At 41.9% G+C, this 14,558-nt stretch overlaps 1 protein-coding gene across 4 annotated transcripts in view; it reads right to left on the bottom strand.

The window, feature by feature from the left end:
• Positions 1-12,139, bottom strand: part of pcdh19 (protocadherin 19) — a 51,830-nt gene extending 39,691 nt beyond the window's left edge. The window contains exons 1-2 of one of the 4 annotated variants that reach the window (XM_085433564.1): positions 8,838-12,139; positions 5,980-6,328 (exon numbers count right to left, since the gene is read on the bottom strand). In XM_085433564.1, coding sequence (XP_085289690.1) covers positions 5,980-6,328; positions 8,838-10,984 — 2,496 coding nt within the window. In that variant the 5' untranslated portion in view covers positions 10,985-12,139. The remainder of the gene's footprint in view (positions 1-5,979; positions 6,329-8,837) is intronic. The other 3 variants (XM_085433566.1, XM_085433565.1, XM_085433567.1) reach the window with 3 other exon arrangements.
• Between the last annotated feature and the right edge of the window lie 2,419 nt (positions 12,140-14,558).

Here is a 14,558-nt window from a genome sequence, read left to right as displayed (position 1 = left end):
TCCACAAAAGGCAGCAAAATCTGAATTAACGAGAGAAAGTTTTTTTTTTTAATAATATTTTTTTATTATTCTTGTGCTCCCGAAGCTGTGTGAAAAGTTACCTCAGACTTGTATTACTTGATTTCCATGTTTATTTCTGAAAAACCTCACCCCCGCTTTGTTTCACACTCGAGAACAGCCAGACTTGGAACATAAACTTTGCTAAAAAAAATTTTTTTAAAGTGTGACCTGCTGGAATGACCACTTTAAACGTCTCAGTAAATCACTGGTGATGGTACATTTGCACACCTCTGTTGTCCTCCTCGTGTTGCAGGATTTCCACTTGAGAAAACAAAATGTGGCATATTTGTGTCAGAGAGCATAATTTGAAAAATACAAAAAAACAACAACACCAGAGGAAACTCATTTAAATGGGTAATTACGTCCACGAAGCATCGCTTGCAGGACTTAACAAGGTGCGTAATGAGGGTCCCCTTCCCCAGCGATAAACGTCATCGCCTTGTCCATTTTCTTCATTTTGCCATTTCTCATTTAGGGGTGGACCCATCAATGTACGAACCCAGTGCTGTCATACCTCTTTTAGCTGACTGAAATTAGCATATGACTACAACCATTACCTAAATATTTTTGTTTCACAAAAACCCCTTTGGTTAAAGGATTTAGGGGGAAAAAAGCTAAATTAAAGTGTATCTTCCTCAAATTAAGTAAAATTATCTCAAAAGATTGAGGAATGATTATGTCGACATGGTTTTCATTTTTTTTAGCTGATTAAGTAAAATCATCTCAAAAGATTGAGGAACAATTACGTAGATATGCTTTTACTTTTCTAGCTCAGAGTAACTGTGTGCGTGCAATCTTCTGACACGTGCCTCTTGCGGTACGCGGTTATTTGACTCGAGATTTTTAACTGCTGAACGAATCTGACACGCCTCAAAGGATTGATTTTAAAAGACCGTCGAGATTTAAAGGAAAGATATCGAGTGGTGCAAAACTCAAAACACCGTCGTTCGTCTGTGCCACGGAGCACATTCACGAGTCCACAAATGTAATCATAATATTTGTGTTTTCAAGGGGGAAGAGCATCTTATACATGCAATAAAGAAGCGACATGATTGCTATCTGTATCGCGGTTAATACGATTTGGGCAATAAAATCTCTTCCTCATCCCAATGCAGTATTTTAGACAGAAAAATAACATGTTTCAGGCTGCAGCAGTACAGGTTGAAGAAAATCATTGACATCCTATAAATAGATATCACCCCCTTTTCCCTCCCACTCTGTCTCGACTCGATTTTTCAGGCCTTGCCATTTTTCTGCAGCATAACTCCCTCTGTACAATCTTTGCAAGTCACATGTGGTTAAGGATACATGCAGTGACATGTGTACATCAGATGCTGTCACTTGTGTGTTTTGACTCTTAAACTCTTTTGGCTGGATGCTCTGATCCTGACGATAGGGCGGCAACCCGGCGGGGCTGGATGCTCTGATCCTGACGATAGGGCGGCAACCCGGCGGGGCTGGATGCTCTGATCCTGACGATAGGGCGGCAACCCGGCGGGGCTGGATGCTTCTGACTGGCTGCCTGGGGTTGTTATGTCATTTCATTGTAGCTTTGCGACATCGAGAATGACACGCGGTGATGGGGTGTTGCGGGTTAGGGTCAAGGCTATAAAAACCTAACCAAGCGTAAAACTAGCACTAGTTGTACATGAACTGAAAACCATCTTGCTGAGTAACGCTGCTCTGTCAGCTACAGCTTGACCAGTTTGGCGAATTAATTACAATCAGATATAAGAGGCCACTAAGCACATCACATCACACTTTTAATTTTCTTTGACAGATGCTGCTTTATTTCACTTTATAAACACTGACACTTGAAAAGCACAAGATTTCTGAAGTCTCTACCTTACAAATCACCTCTCTAAATAATTAACAGATTCAACTGCCACTCAATCAGTGAGCTTCTGAGGCTTTTGTAGATGAAACGATTCTTTTTCAAACGGTCTGAAAATAGGAGACGTTAAAGAATGTAACATACCCCACCCAAGTCTTCCAACGCATCAAAAAATAAATAAATAAATGAAATAAAATGCAAGATCAAGGTGTTATGTATCCCTCCCCTTATTGCACGACATCTGTATAACTGTCATTTTCTCTTTCCTAACACGATTAGTCTTTGACAAGCTATTCAGAGTTGCAGAGGTATATCTGTGACCAGAACTAGACACCAGTAAATTTGTGACACCAGAACTGTCCTGTGAGATCAAACACTAAACATGACACTAAAATAAAAACATTTTAGCAACATTTCCACGCGCCGGCAGTACACGACACTAAAAGTGTACTTTAAATGCAAAATTCACAGCATTGTTTGATTATTGAAAATATGAAATATGCTTCTCACTCCTCCTTCTCTGAGATTTCTGAGTCAGTCATAATGATGTAAATGATAATGTCACAGCCCATATTTCAAATAAATGTGACACTCCATAAGAAATATTGTGTGTGCCTGTGTATTCACGAGTACATGTGTGGGGGGAGATTGGCAGTTTCAACAGATGTGTAGTATGCACTGACAGCATGACATCTATTTTGCATGCTCAATATGACACGTCTGAATGCTCCCATGCATATTGTCCCGATGTGAAGTGATAGCAAGGGATGTGCATCCTCGCTGGAACCACTCCCTGTTGTCTTTCCTACATCAATATCAAAATGTCTTCGTTACTAACGGGAAAAACAGCAAGACAGATACGCAGATCTCTTTCTTTTTTTTTCTTATTTAGCATACTTTGATTGACTGCGAGTGCAAACACAAAAGGTACTTTTTTTTCTTGTTATATAACTAAAACTTGGACAGTGTATTTGAAGGGGTGTGGTGGGCATATGGATTGCTGGGTTGTTGGATGACTGCTTCTGTTATCAATCAATTTATCCTGTAAAACATACTTTTGACCGAATGCATTTTACACTGTGTAACACAATGTCAAATCGCTTTTTTCTTCAATTTTACACATCACCTTGTTCTGATAAATCCTCCCTACAAAAAAAAAGATCTCTTACCTGAATAAGGCTAATCGATGAAGTAAGACAACTCATTTTCCTGCTATACTCATTATCTGGAATCACAGGTGTGAGGAGCCTTAGTACACATTACAAATTCAAAAACACATTCTAGCCAAAGGCTATTTCTTTACTGTATAATTGTCTCCCCCACCAAGTGATTCACTATAATTAAGCCATGGAAGACAGCTCTATTCTCTTGTGAGCATTCATATTAGTGCTACTACAGGCAGGTCTAACAAACATCTCACAGCTGATGCTTTTCCAAACAATGGACAGTAATGTTTAGGGATGTATATGGATGATATACTGGTCCACATTCTCACGAGGGAGAATGCAATATACACAATGCAACTACAGGTATGAGGCCTTTGGGGAGACCTGTCACTGTTATCTTGGCAAAGACTGCTGTAGGTGTGTGTGTGTGTGTGTGTGTGTGTGTGTGTGTGTGTGTGTGTGTGTGTGTGCCAGCATGCTTTGTCTAACGCAGGAAAAGCTCGACTCCAGCTGCTCTGACATAAGCAGGATTCTCGCTGCCCCACATGAACTAACAATAGAGGAGAACTTTCTATTGATCAAAAGCATAAATTACAAACAGATACAAGCCCATATCCTGTTTCCCTCCATTAACAAACCAAATCTGACAAGGTTCTGATGGCTGATAATTTTAAACTACACGTTTGGAAAATAAACAAATGCAGCGACATCACTGTGCCGTGGTGTAAAAACAAAGGATAAATGAATCATGGATAATTACGAGGTTGCCCTCAGGATGAAAACAATTTTTGGGGACAAAGCAGCCTTAGTAATCACAACAGTGCAGCCACTCGTGTGTCCTAGCCAGTCAATGGGATATGGGTTGAGGACTTGTGGAGTCAAGTGGTTTCAAGCCCAAGCTTTCTCATTGTAACAAAGCAATTAACAGTCATCCCACTGCTGTTTGTTTGTGCTATAAATGGCATTGTAATTATACCAAAACATTCTTTTTTTAATTTAAGAGTAACATTTGTACATCCTGTATAGCCTCTGTCTCTTGCAAGTGTCACAATGAGGAGCCAAGAAAACAGTGACAATGTCATTGTGCTGGGTTATCTGCTGGGGGACAAGGCATGCTCTTGATACTGTTTTCTTTACTTAGTGAATCTCACACACACACACTCTCTTTTCTCGGTCCAGAAAATGTGCAAATGTCGGGTCAAAGAGATGTTTGTCAACATCTAGTGGAAGAAGGAGAGAGAGGGAAGCTGCATGCTAAACAGCCCCAGCCTCTATTAGGCCAACTAACTGCCTCCAAGAAAATGAGAAAACGTGGTCGAGGCTCAGACACCTGGCACTAAGACTCAATATTCACCCTGGCTCACTCCTTATCTCTTTATCTGGCCTCACACAGCTCTATCAAGACAACTCTAAGCTTTGCATATGGAATCATCAAAATCAATCTTTCTCCTTACTTGCTCCCTCTCCCCTTTTTCATTAGGTGAAACAAATAAAGGGTGTCCTGATCCTGCGGCAAACGGGCTTTTATTGGATGCTTCAGCCAAAGAGACAGGATGCTGTTCAAGTTTTTGTTTTTTTACCAGGTTAGTGGATATCTTGTAGATTTTTTTTTGAGAGAGAGAGAGGGTTGTGTTGACCTGCATAGCACTGCCTACCAGCTGCCACAATCACAGAAAACTGGTCACTTCATGTACCTGCTGAATCCCACACCTCTGCCTCCACTGACACAACTACATTTTTCATTTTTTCCACCTGTGTTATTCACACACAGACACTTGGAACCAGCTCAGACAGGCTCAGTAAATCAGCATGCCTGTAAGTAGGTCTCATTGACCTCTCACAATCCATTGGTGCCTGGATCTTTCAGGATCATCCAGTCAATATATCAATATCCATCTTGTGTTCCTTGTTTTAAGACCCCCTACCCCCACCTTCTCCTCACTGGAATGTCAAATGGAGACTGTAACCATCCTTTACAAGGGTGTGTGTGTATATGTGGAGCTTGCCACTAATATGAGTGGGTGTGGTAAATACTCTGATACAAGTACACACACATACAAATCTAAATGTCCCCCTCTCCCATGGGATTGAGGAGAAGTGGGTCATGAAGAAAAAAAGAAAGGTTGACGACAGAATCCAATAGATGAGTTCATACATACAAAAAGATCTATAAACTAAGGATCAGCTGGTCGGCATACACCTGTCAGCTTGAATAGCCTTTCAAGTCAGACCTTCACTGCTCTGCTGGAGCCATGCATGGTGTGTCAGGGTAATTCAATGGCTGGCTGTGCAGAGCAGCCATGCGGTAATGCTGTAGCCAAATGGACGACATACTGATTTAAGCAATGATTATTCTTTCTGTTAGCACCTGAAATGCTGTGAGGTAGAGGTGATTAGCCAGGTCAATACATCTGGCAGGTGGACAAACTCCTGGTTTTTTTTGCAATTGCTCAGCACATAGAAATAAAAAAACAAGTGGAGTAAGAGATGCCAAATAATCCACTTTGTTAGGCCTCCAACTTCTGCTTGGCAAAGCACTCTCATCAAAGGACAGCTTCAGTGCCTCAGCACCTTAAAATGCCTTGAAGGATTCCTCTCAGATCGACTGACATATTGCCATTTCAGTGGCTCAGCTTTTCCATCAATAATAGACCAACATTTCACTGGCACTGTGTTCTTTGGTACAGTGGAATGCTACATATCCCTGGACCCTTTTTTTTTTTAGATATTTTTGCCCACATATACCTGTTATTTATTATCAAGCAAACTAAATGCTAAAATTACAAAAGTAACAATTTCTTTGTTTCTCCTAAACCATTGCATTTAATCACAGGAATCAGTTTCAAATTTAAAATGTATTCTAAAGCCAAAGCAGCCCAGCCAAGGATCAAGGACAGAGCACAGTGGATTTTATCTCACCTCTGGCAGTGGCATGCCGTTGATGATGAGGTCTGGCTGCTGCTGGTGACCCTGCCCTGTGAACGGGTGCTGATAGCCATGGTTGGGAGCTGCATTGCGTGAGTTCTGGTTCTCCACGTTGAGGAAGGTGCTCTCAGAGCGCCTGCAGCCCAGCGGCAGGGTCTGCTGGTGGTAGTCGAAGTAGTTGAGCGAGGAGGTGAGAGATGAGCAACTCACCACATTCATCTTGTCTGTCTCTTCAACGTCTCGGGGCACCAGGCGGATGTCGTTCTTGCTCAGCTTCTTCTTTTTGCTGGACTTCTTCTGGTTGCCGTATGAGTACTCCGCGACCCTGCGCAAGTAGAAGAAACTGAACAGACTCAATAAAGCAGTGTTCTGCCTTCCCCCTCCCCTGCCCATATGGTCAAAAAGTTTCCCCACCATGCCAGCTAGGACACTGTTCAACCATGGGATAATTGCCCTTTTCCAAAGGTGGAGCAGCGCACGTAAGTGACTTTCCACTCGAAGCTTGCAGTGGAGCTGTTATCCCTTGTTTGTTTGCATTTGCATGCTCAACAATTGACATGTCACAAACAGGCAGACAATATGCAAACATGCCAAAACCACAGAAGCACAGCAAAAAGAGCACACTGATACCGAGCAGCATCGGCAGTATATGCAATCACATTCAAAGCACACATCCCACACTAATTCCATTTTTTCTTTCATTATCAAGGGAGCCCACTAGCAACACGGAGTGCAGGAGAACTGCAGATTCAAATTCATTTAGCTGCTCTCAGTGGCTGCTGCAAACTTGAACTGAGTATTTTGACTTTAACGAGAGCAAATGAGCAACACAGCCATGTTTTATCAAAGGATTCTCAGACTGGGGGAAATATCCATTCTTCACACAGCCCTGCAGTTTTCCACAGGAGAACAGATGCCAAATACTCTGCAGTGATCAGTGCAACCCTCACTAGACATATTCAAGAAAATATGTGATCCTTTTTACCACCTGCATTACCTCAAAGACTGGAAAGGGTCATTTTTAACCTTATGGCATGGGGGGTATGGTTTGTTTCCCACAATAATTTGATAACAAAACTATAGCTGCCAAGGAAATTGAATTACCTGAATGTATCCGATCCTTTCTGATGTCAAACATGTCTCTGCTTTACTAGGCCTCACTGACCTCTGTTCTTCTCTGAAAGGCAGCACTTATCCTCTATCATTCCTAAAATCACACTGACTAAGAAGGTGCACCACTGTAGTTTGTCTTTTTCCTTTTTGTCTTTCAGATTGCATCTTGAAACAACCCCCATTCTGCTCCTCCTTGATTCAGAGGAAAGAAAATGGGCAGCTGCAAGGGTAGAAAATGCTTCATCGCTGTTTCATTTATCATTTTAACATGTTTTCTTTCTACTTTGTGCCCACAATGAAATCTGGGAGGGAAAATCTTCAGAGTCAGAAAGACTGACAGAGGACAAGCAATAAATTGGAGACAACTGCTCCTCATATTCGAGGTGGCGACTGAGAAGCAGAGCACATCAGTGCTGATTAAAGCACCCAGCAGGGATAGTGTCGCACACTCGGAGAGCAAAGTACTGGGAGCAGTTCTGAATTTTGAATTTGTTGTTGTCTATCATTGGGGTTTTTTTCTCTGAAGAAAATGCACAACTGACATTAAAAAAAATGTGAGAAATGTTTCTGTCGAGATGTCAATAAATAGATTTCCCTGTATTTCCAAACAGGCTCAAATAAAAACACGTTTATAACATTTTTCCAGGAGATATTAGTGTCTCTTGTTAACAATTAAAAAAAGGGGTCGACTGTGATGGAGACATAGTTTGTGATTATGTTTTCCTCTTAGAACTCTCTAGTCCAAGTCCAATCTTTGCAATTAAGAGTGTTGAAACACGCCTGTGATAATTTCAAGGGAACATTTTTTATACATATATGTACATCATTTGTAATTAATGGTGAAAAAAACAACAACAATTATTCTTAAGTCAGTTCTCACGTTTTCATGACCACCACTGCTTAAAAAAAATTAAGTAACTTTAAATCAACAAAATAATGTTTGGAGCAAAATATGATTATAGCTTCAGGTTAAATTCTCAAATCCAATCTATATGTAAATTTAGTGGTAATGTGGCACGGGGAAATCAAAGCCAGAACTGATGTTCAGACTGATGAACATAACAGAATATCCGCTATGCAAGTTGAGGAACACAATAATCTGCTCCTTTCCATGAAGCAGTCTTCATAGTTAATGAGTGGGATATGACTTACATACTCTCATAGAATCTAAACTCTTTTTCTTTTTATGTTATATTTATATTTACATTATTATACTTTTTGTAGAGAAAGGCAGAGGGGAGCCTGAATGATCCTTGAGGACTATCCATAATCACACTAGATTAAAGCTGATAACAGCCAATCAGCCACGGTGGAGGTTAAATAATAAATGTCTGGTTCTGCTATTGAGCCAGTGGGGCGTTAATTGTCCGGCAACACATCCGCAAATTGAACATGACAGTTGAACCGTCATATTTATGAGTCAATTGGTTACAATGAAAGAATTAAATCCATCAATCATGTTCCGCTAACACGGAACAGTGGGCCTTAGCGAATGTTTCTGATTTAATGCAGTAGAGATTATTTAGATATAACTCAATTTCAGCTGTGGAAAGAAATCTGCTGTCCTCAGATTAGAAGCCTTTACATGCTGCATAACAAAAGCAATGCACTGACAACTGACAGGTTCAAGCGTGACTGCGAACACACAAAATGTCTCTCTCTCTCTCTCTCTCTCTCCCTCTTGCATACACAAATCTATACATCCATACACACAAGCACGCACGGGCTTTAGTCAGTACCTGCAGTTGTACGTCCGGATCTCCTTGTTATCCCTCTTGCACTTGACCGCCACAAAAATCATGGTGATAAACAGGATAGCTGCGATAGAGCCCAAGGCGATGATGAAGATGAGAGACAAGTTGACAGGTCCTATAGACTCCTGCGCGCTGAGGTCTGGAGAGAGGTACACCACTATATAGGCCGAAGAGGACAGGGAGGGCTTGCCGTGATCCCTCGCCACAACTGTGATTTCGTAGGTGGATTTGGCGTTTTCCCCAAACATTTTGGTGGAGCGTATCTCTCCGTTCACCTGGTCGATTTCAAAGAAAGTCCTGTCTCCCTCTGAGATAGTGTAGGTCAGCCGCCCGTTCTCCCCCTCATCATAGTCGTCAGCTTTAATTTGGGTCACCATGTAACCCTTCGCAGCGTTTCTTGGGATAGAAACTTCCGCTGTGCCATTAACCAGCGGAGGGTTTGTCATAACAGGTGTGTTGTCGTTGACATCCAACACGACGATGCGCACTGTTGCGTTACTTGATAAAGACGGATTGCCGTTGTCTCTGGCCAGCACTTTGAAATCAAAAGTCCTAGTGTATTCATGATCAAACGACCTCATTGAATAAATGCGGCCTGATGGGTTTATGCTGACATATGTGTTTACATCCATGTGCTTAATCTCACCAGGGACTATTGAGTATGAAACGGTGCCATTCATCCCCAGATCAGGGTCTTCAGCTGATACTGTTAGCAGGCATGAGCCAGGGAGGTTGTTTTCCATCACCATCTCTTGATAGTGTGGCTTAAGAAAGTGGGGAGGGTTGTCGTTTTCATCTGTGACTTTTACTACCAACGACTTTGTGGCGCGTAAAGGGGGGATGCCACTGTCCTCTGCTTGGATGGTCAGGTTGTATGTGTCCTTTTGCTCTCTGTCCAGCCTGCCATCAACAAGTATAGTGGAAAAGCTCTCATATTCTTGTAGTCTGAACGGAACATTACCCTGCAGCCTGCACTGCACTTTGCCGTTTGCCCCAGAATCCTTATCTGACACCCTCACCAGCGCAATGACATATCCACGCTGCGCGTTTTCACTAACTTCCACCATCTCTGTGTTCAGTGAGAGTAAACTGATGACAGGTGGGTTATCGTTAGTATCCATCACATTCACGGTGACTTTGCAGTGAGCTGGGATAGAGTTTGGACCTAGATCTTTGGCTTGGACGTCGATTTCATATATTTGCGTCGTTTCATAATCCAAATCACCAATGACAGTGATAACCCCGGTTCTGGGGTCAATTTTGAAAGCATCCCTCGTTTTCTCGGTGACGTAACTGTTGAACGAGTACAAGACCTCTCCATTAGTGCCTTCGTCGGGATCCGTTGCATTCAAGTCTATGACTAATGAATTACGGGGGGAATTCTCCATCACATTAACTGTATACACTGGCTCGTCAAAAACGGGGTTGTTATCATTAGAATCAATTACTTTAATATTTAACTGGACCGCACCTATCTTTGGTGGGTCTCCTCCATCTTCTGCGCTGATTTCATATGTATAGTGGGACTGAGTTTCCCTGTCTAACGATTTTTGCACAACAAGCTCAGCAATTTTCGACCCATCCCCTCTGGTCTTTATTTCTAGTCCGAAAAGCTCATTTGGAGTGATAGAATATGATTGCACTCCAAAGATCCCCGAGTCCGGATCGCTTGCCCCCTCTAGGGGAAACCTGGTACCAGGGGAAGCATTCTCAGAAATTTCTATGTCAATGTGGCTCGTAGGGAATCTGGGTGCGTTATCGTTCAAATCCTCAATTTCAACTTTGATGACACAGATCTCCATAGAGTTTGACATCACTTCTAGGGATATAATGCACTTTGGGTTTTGTCGACAAAATACGTCCCGATCTATTTTCTGTTGGGCTGTAAGAATTCCTGCTGGACTCAGTTCAACATATCCAGGATGTGAATTGGATATGACCCTCAAGTACGGGGGCTGCGGTGCAATCTGAAATCCTTGCTTTAGTGCGTCGTTTGTCACGTTTCCTATCACTGACCCGGCCCTCATTTCCTCGTTTATTCCATACTTTAAATTGATAACAGCTTCAGTCCCGACCCAAAAAAGGAGGAACACAGCAGTTAATTGTATTAATTCCATCTCCTTCGTTTGCATTGTACCTGTTGACTTTTCCTGTGCCTAACAAAGACCTTGATAATTACGCACAGAGGTACACGTCAGAGACAACTGGAAAAAATTATGCAAATTAACCATCTCATTAAAATGTCCAAAAAGTATCTGAGTGATGAAGATCTCGTATGTATGAAAATTATATCTAGGTGTGAAAGCTAAAATTCTAACAAGTGCCTTAGCCTATTTCACTCTCCACAGGCAGGGAACATCCTCTGGTCTACTGCAGCGGACGAAACACTGGGGACGACAGATCTGTGAAAACATGCTGAATCTTCTCACAGTACTGATTTAGTCGAATAAATCCGTGCTGCTCTTATCAAGCGGCAAAGTGGTCTTACACAGAACTCGTGCGATGAATCGTCCATTTTCAAGTGGGCTGGAACTAGAAATAAATGTTCGGACTGCATAGACACAAAATTCCTTTGAGTAAGTCCACAATTTAAAAAAAAAAACTTCTTTGTTGATAAAGTAAAGGAGCTTAAAAGTCCGTGTTAGATTTTCAGCCTTTATCCCAGTCAATATTTAAGTCGCATTTTGAATAAACATCTTGTTTTGTGCAATTTAATACAGGCAGTGGTCAAATTTCCTTATCGATAGACAGCTATAGGCTTTTAAACTGCACAATTGATGAAAAAAATAAAATAAAATAAAGAATCAGCAGTCGCAAAATTATTCAACAGCCTAAGTCCGGATAGCTTTGCTTAAAAAAAGAGGGTGCAATTGCAGGAATGTCTCATCACATCACTCAAGTCCCGATTACCTTTTTATTTCCAGCAGATTTAGTCTTTCGTCCCCTCCGTAAGTCTTCAAGCTTTTACTTACTAATTGATTTCCTTCTGTGTCAGTTGGAAAAGGCTTCACATATCCCGATTATTAGTCCATGCAACACAGAAAAAAAGAAAAAAAAAATCCGATGAAAATGTAGCCAAAAGCCTGTGGGAGGAAACCTTGTCAGAGCACTACTGTATGTTCAAAACGCATTTCATGTTTAGCTGCAGCAAACTGAAGCACAGTCGCCTATATCCAGCCTGGTTGAGGCAGAAAAAAAGAAATCACTACTCGTTGCCAGAAGGCTGTCTAGTTGACTCCAACAAGCGCTCCTCTCGCTTCACTGGTGCACACTGGCGAACTCTCAGCTCCGAGGCGAGCGCTCGGTCTGAGGACCCGCAATCCCCTCAGCCAATCAGGGGTTACACAGGAGGGCTGGAGCTGCTGGTGGGTGGGGCAAAGTACAGCAATGAAACGCGGCCAACTACCTGTTCTCCTGCAGATGGACGACTTGACGGGCAATTACGTCGTACACGCCGAAACACGAAGCTGAGTATTAGATGATCGTTAGAATGCGGTTCCAAATGTAGGGTCTGGGGACCCATGGGGGTCTTTGAAAAGACTCCCACGAATGCCACAGACAAGAGTAACAGACTAATTTCTTCCAGCAGAAGCGGAGAAGCGAACCCACGGATAAGTTTTCACAGATTTGCCCCTGCGTTCCTTTCTACTGTTGTGCTCCATTAAATGTAACAAGTCATATTTTACTATACAGATCTTCAACAGGAGAATACTCGCTCTTGTTTTTGACTTTTGTTAGAGACAAGAGGTGATACGTCAAGGTGTGGTCACCTCCGTGCCAGAGCAGACATCGAAACTACTCGACAGTGTTTACTGTTGGCTTATGCTGCATATTTTAGAGTCAGCCACGGCCTGCTGATCTTATAGCCCACAACCGTTGCAAGTGCACGCATCGTGTTGCATCATTTAGACCCTAGACGTGGCTGTCATGCATCTAATGTTCTGAACTTCAGCAACACCGGGCACCACGGTGAGGCAATTTCCAATAATGAACAAATATTATAGGCCTAGATGATGGCTTCCATGTAACAACAAGCTGGGGGGGAATCAATAGTAACTCAGATTTATATAAAATAAAAAGAAATTCTCAAGCTTTTACCCCACGAACGGTCACAGCCAGTTGTCTGTTTCATACCTCCTTGATGCTAGCGTTGTTGTATTTTTTTTTTATCGCTATTAGTTCATTATTTTGTTAAATACTTTGTAATGAACACGAGAACCATAGAAAGCCTACAACAGAGTGTTTTTAATTATAGAGATAATGATTTTTATTACGCCATTTAATGGCTGTAAATATTAAACCTTTTGTTAATAAGGCCAGTAATGAGTTGGGTTCACCGTGACCTTCATCCTACCTACAGCTAATGGTCATAATGGAACAACACATTCAAGGCGCCCGTTGTGCTATCTCCACAATGGGTAATTGACATTATGGCTCCATCTAATGTGACCAGTTTACCACCATTAAATCTCAGCCAACACAAGCAGGAAACTATGGCAAGAAAAAAAGGATTGAATATGAAGTTTAGTCGTTCTGCACATATTGCAGACTGTCATCGCCCTCCTTGAAATCTCACTCTTTTCATTCAGATGGAAGCGACACTCGCTTACAGCCGGCCCTTTGCACGCAGACACGCACGCACACCTCCTCCCATGCAGCCAGGCTGCTTGCCTGACTCTAACCGGCGCTCAGCCGCCATCACATCCTGTCTAGGGCTGGCAGATTTCAAAGTCACAAGGGTGACACCTAGCGTCCGCAGCCTCCGCTCGATTCTGTTATTCCAGCTTGTCCATTTTACCCCCAGACTGTTTCACCCCCACGAAAAACAAATAGCGTGCCACAAGAATAACAATGAAGCACATCGGCAAATCAATTCCCTGTCTTTATTAGAACAGAAGTCTAGAGTTTGACCACAATTAATATTCTGACCAGGAGGAGAATTAGTTCTGAGCCATATCCAATCATTGTTATCGATATAGGGTTGTTGAACTGTATGTGGAAAGGAGAATGCGGTCGTTGTTTTGCAATGTAAAGATGTAATTTACCAAATTCATTTATGTTTCTATTCACAACAAAAGCTTCAGCTGTGTCCGTTTAATAAAAAATCAAGCTACAGCAGCTTCACTGAGCCTGATTTTGTGTACTCTCTTGACCAAAAACCCTTCAGAATACATGGATATGAAAGAGTACATTACTGTATCTCCCGCACCAGAACAGAACAAATTTTTGTCCTTAGAAGTTTAGAATTACTATCAGCTCCATACTCTTTAAATGTTGAGATTAAGAAAAAAAAAAAAAAAGAACCACTTAATGTTTAAGCGATTCAGATGCCCTAATGTCTTAATGGACGTCTAAACTTCTCTTGCACAAAGAAATCACATTTTGACAAAAAAATCAAGTGTGACCAACTTGTTTGCTTTGCTGCAACATCTTTAAGACGTGTTGCAATTGTACAAAGACGGTGCCAGTAGAATCTTTAAGCTCATACATTGTTAATGTTGAGTTAAACAACCTTAGGCAATGGCAAGGGACTTCTTTTCTCCTCCGGGCTTTCTGATCACTGTATGTGCAAAACAGTGGAGAGGACGCTTTGTATTTCTGTCAGTCTGAGGTTATGATGCAGAGGCTTGTATTGTTTGCTTGATTGTAAGTAAAAAAGAGAGAAAAGTTCTTCACAAAAACTGTCAATTAAAGTAATGAGCAACT

Source organism: Copadichromis virginalis, linkage group LG2 (assembly GCF_057382275.1).
Source record: "Copadichromis virginalis isolate Kocher_CV1m ecotype Utaka linkage group LG2, C_Virginalis_male_GT1.1, whole genome shotgun sequence".
Classification (NCBI taxonomy): Eukaryota; Metazoa; Chordata; class Actinopteri; order Cichliformes; family Cichlidae; genus Copadichromis; species Copadichromis virginalis.
This window is presented reverse-complemented; position numbering and strand designations above follow the sequence as displayed.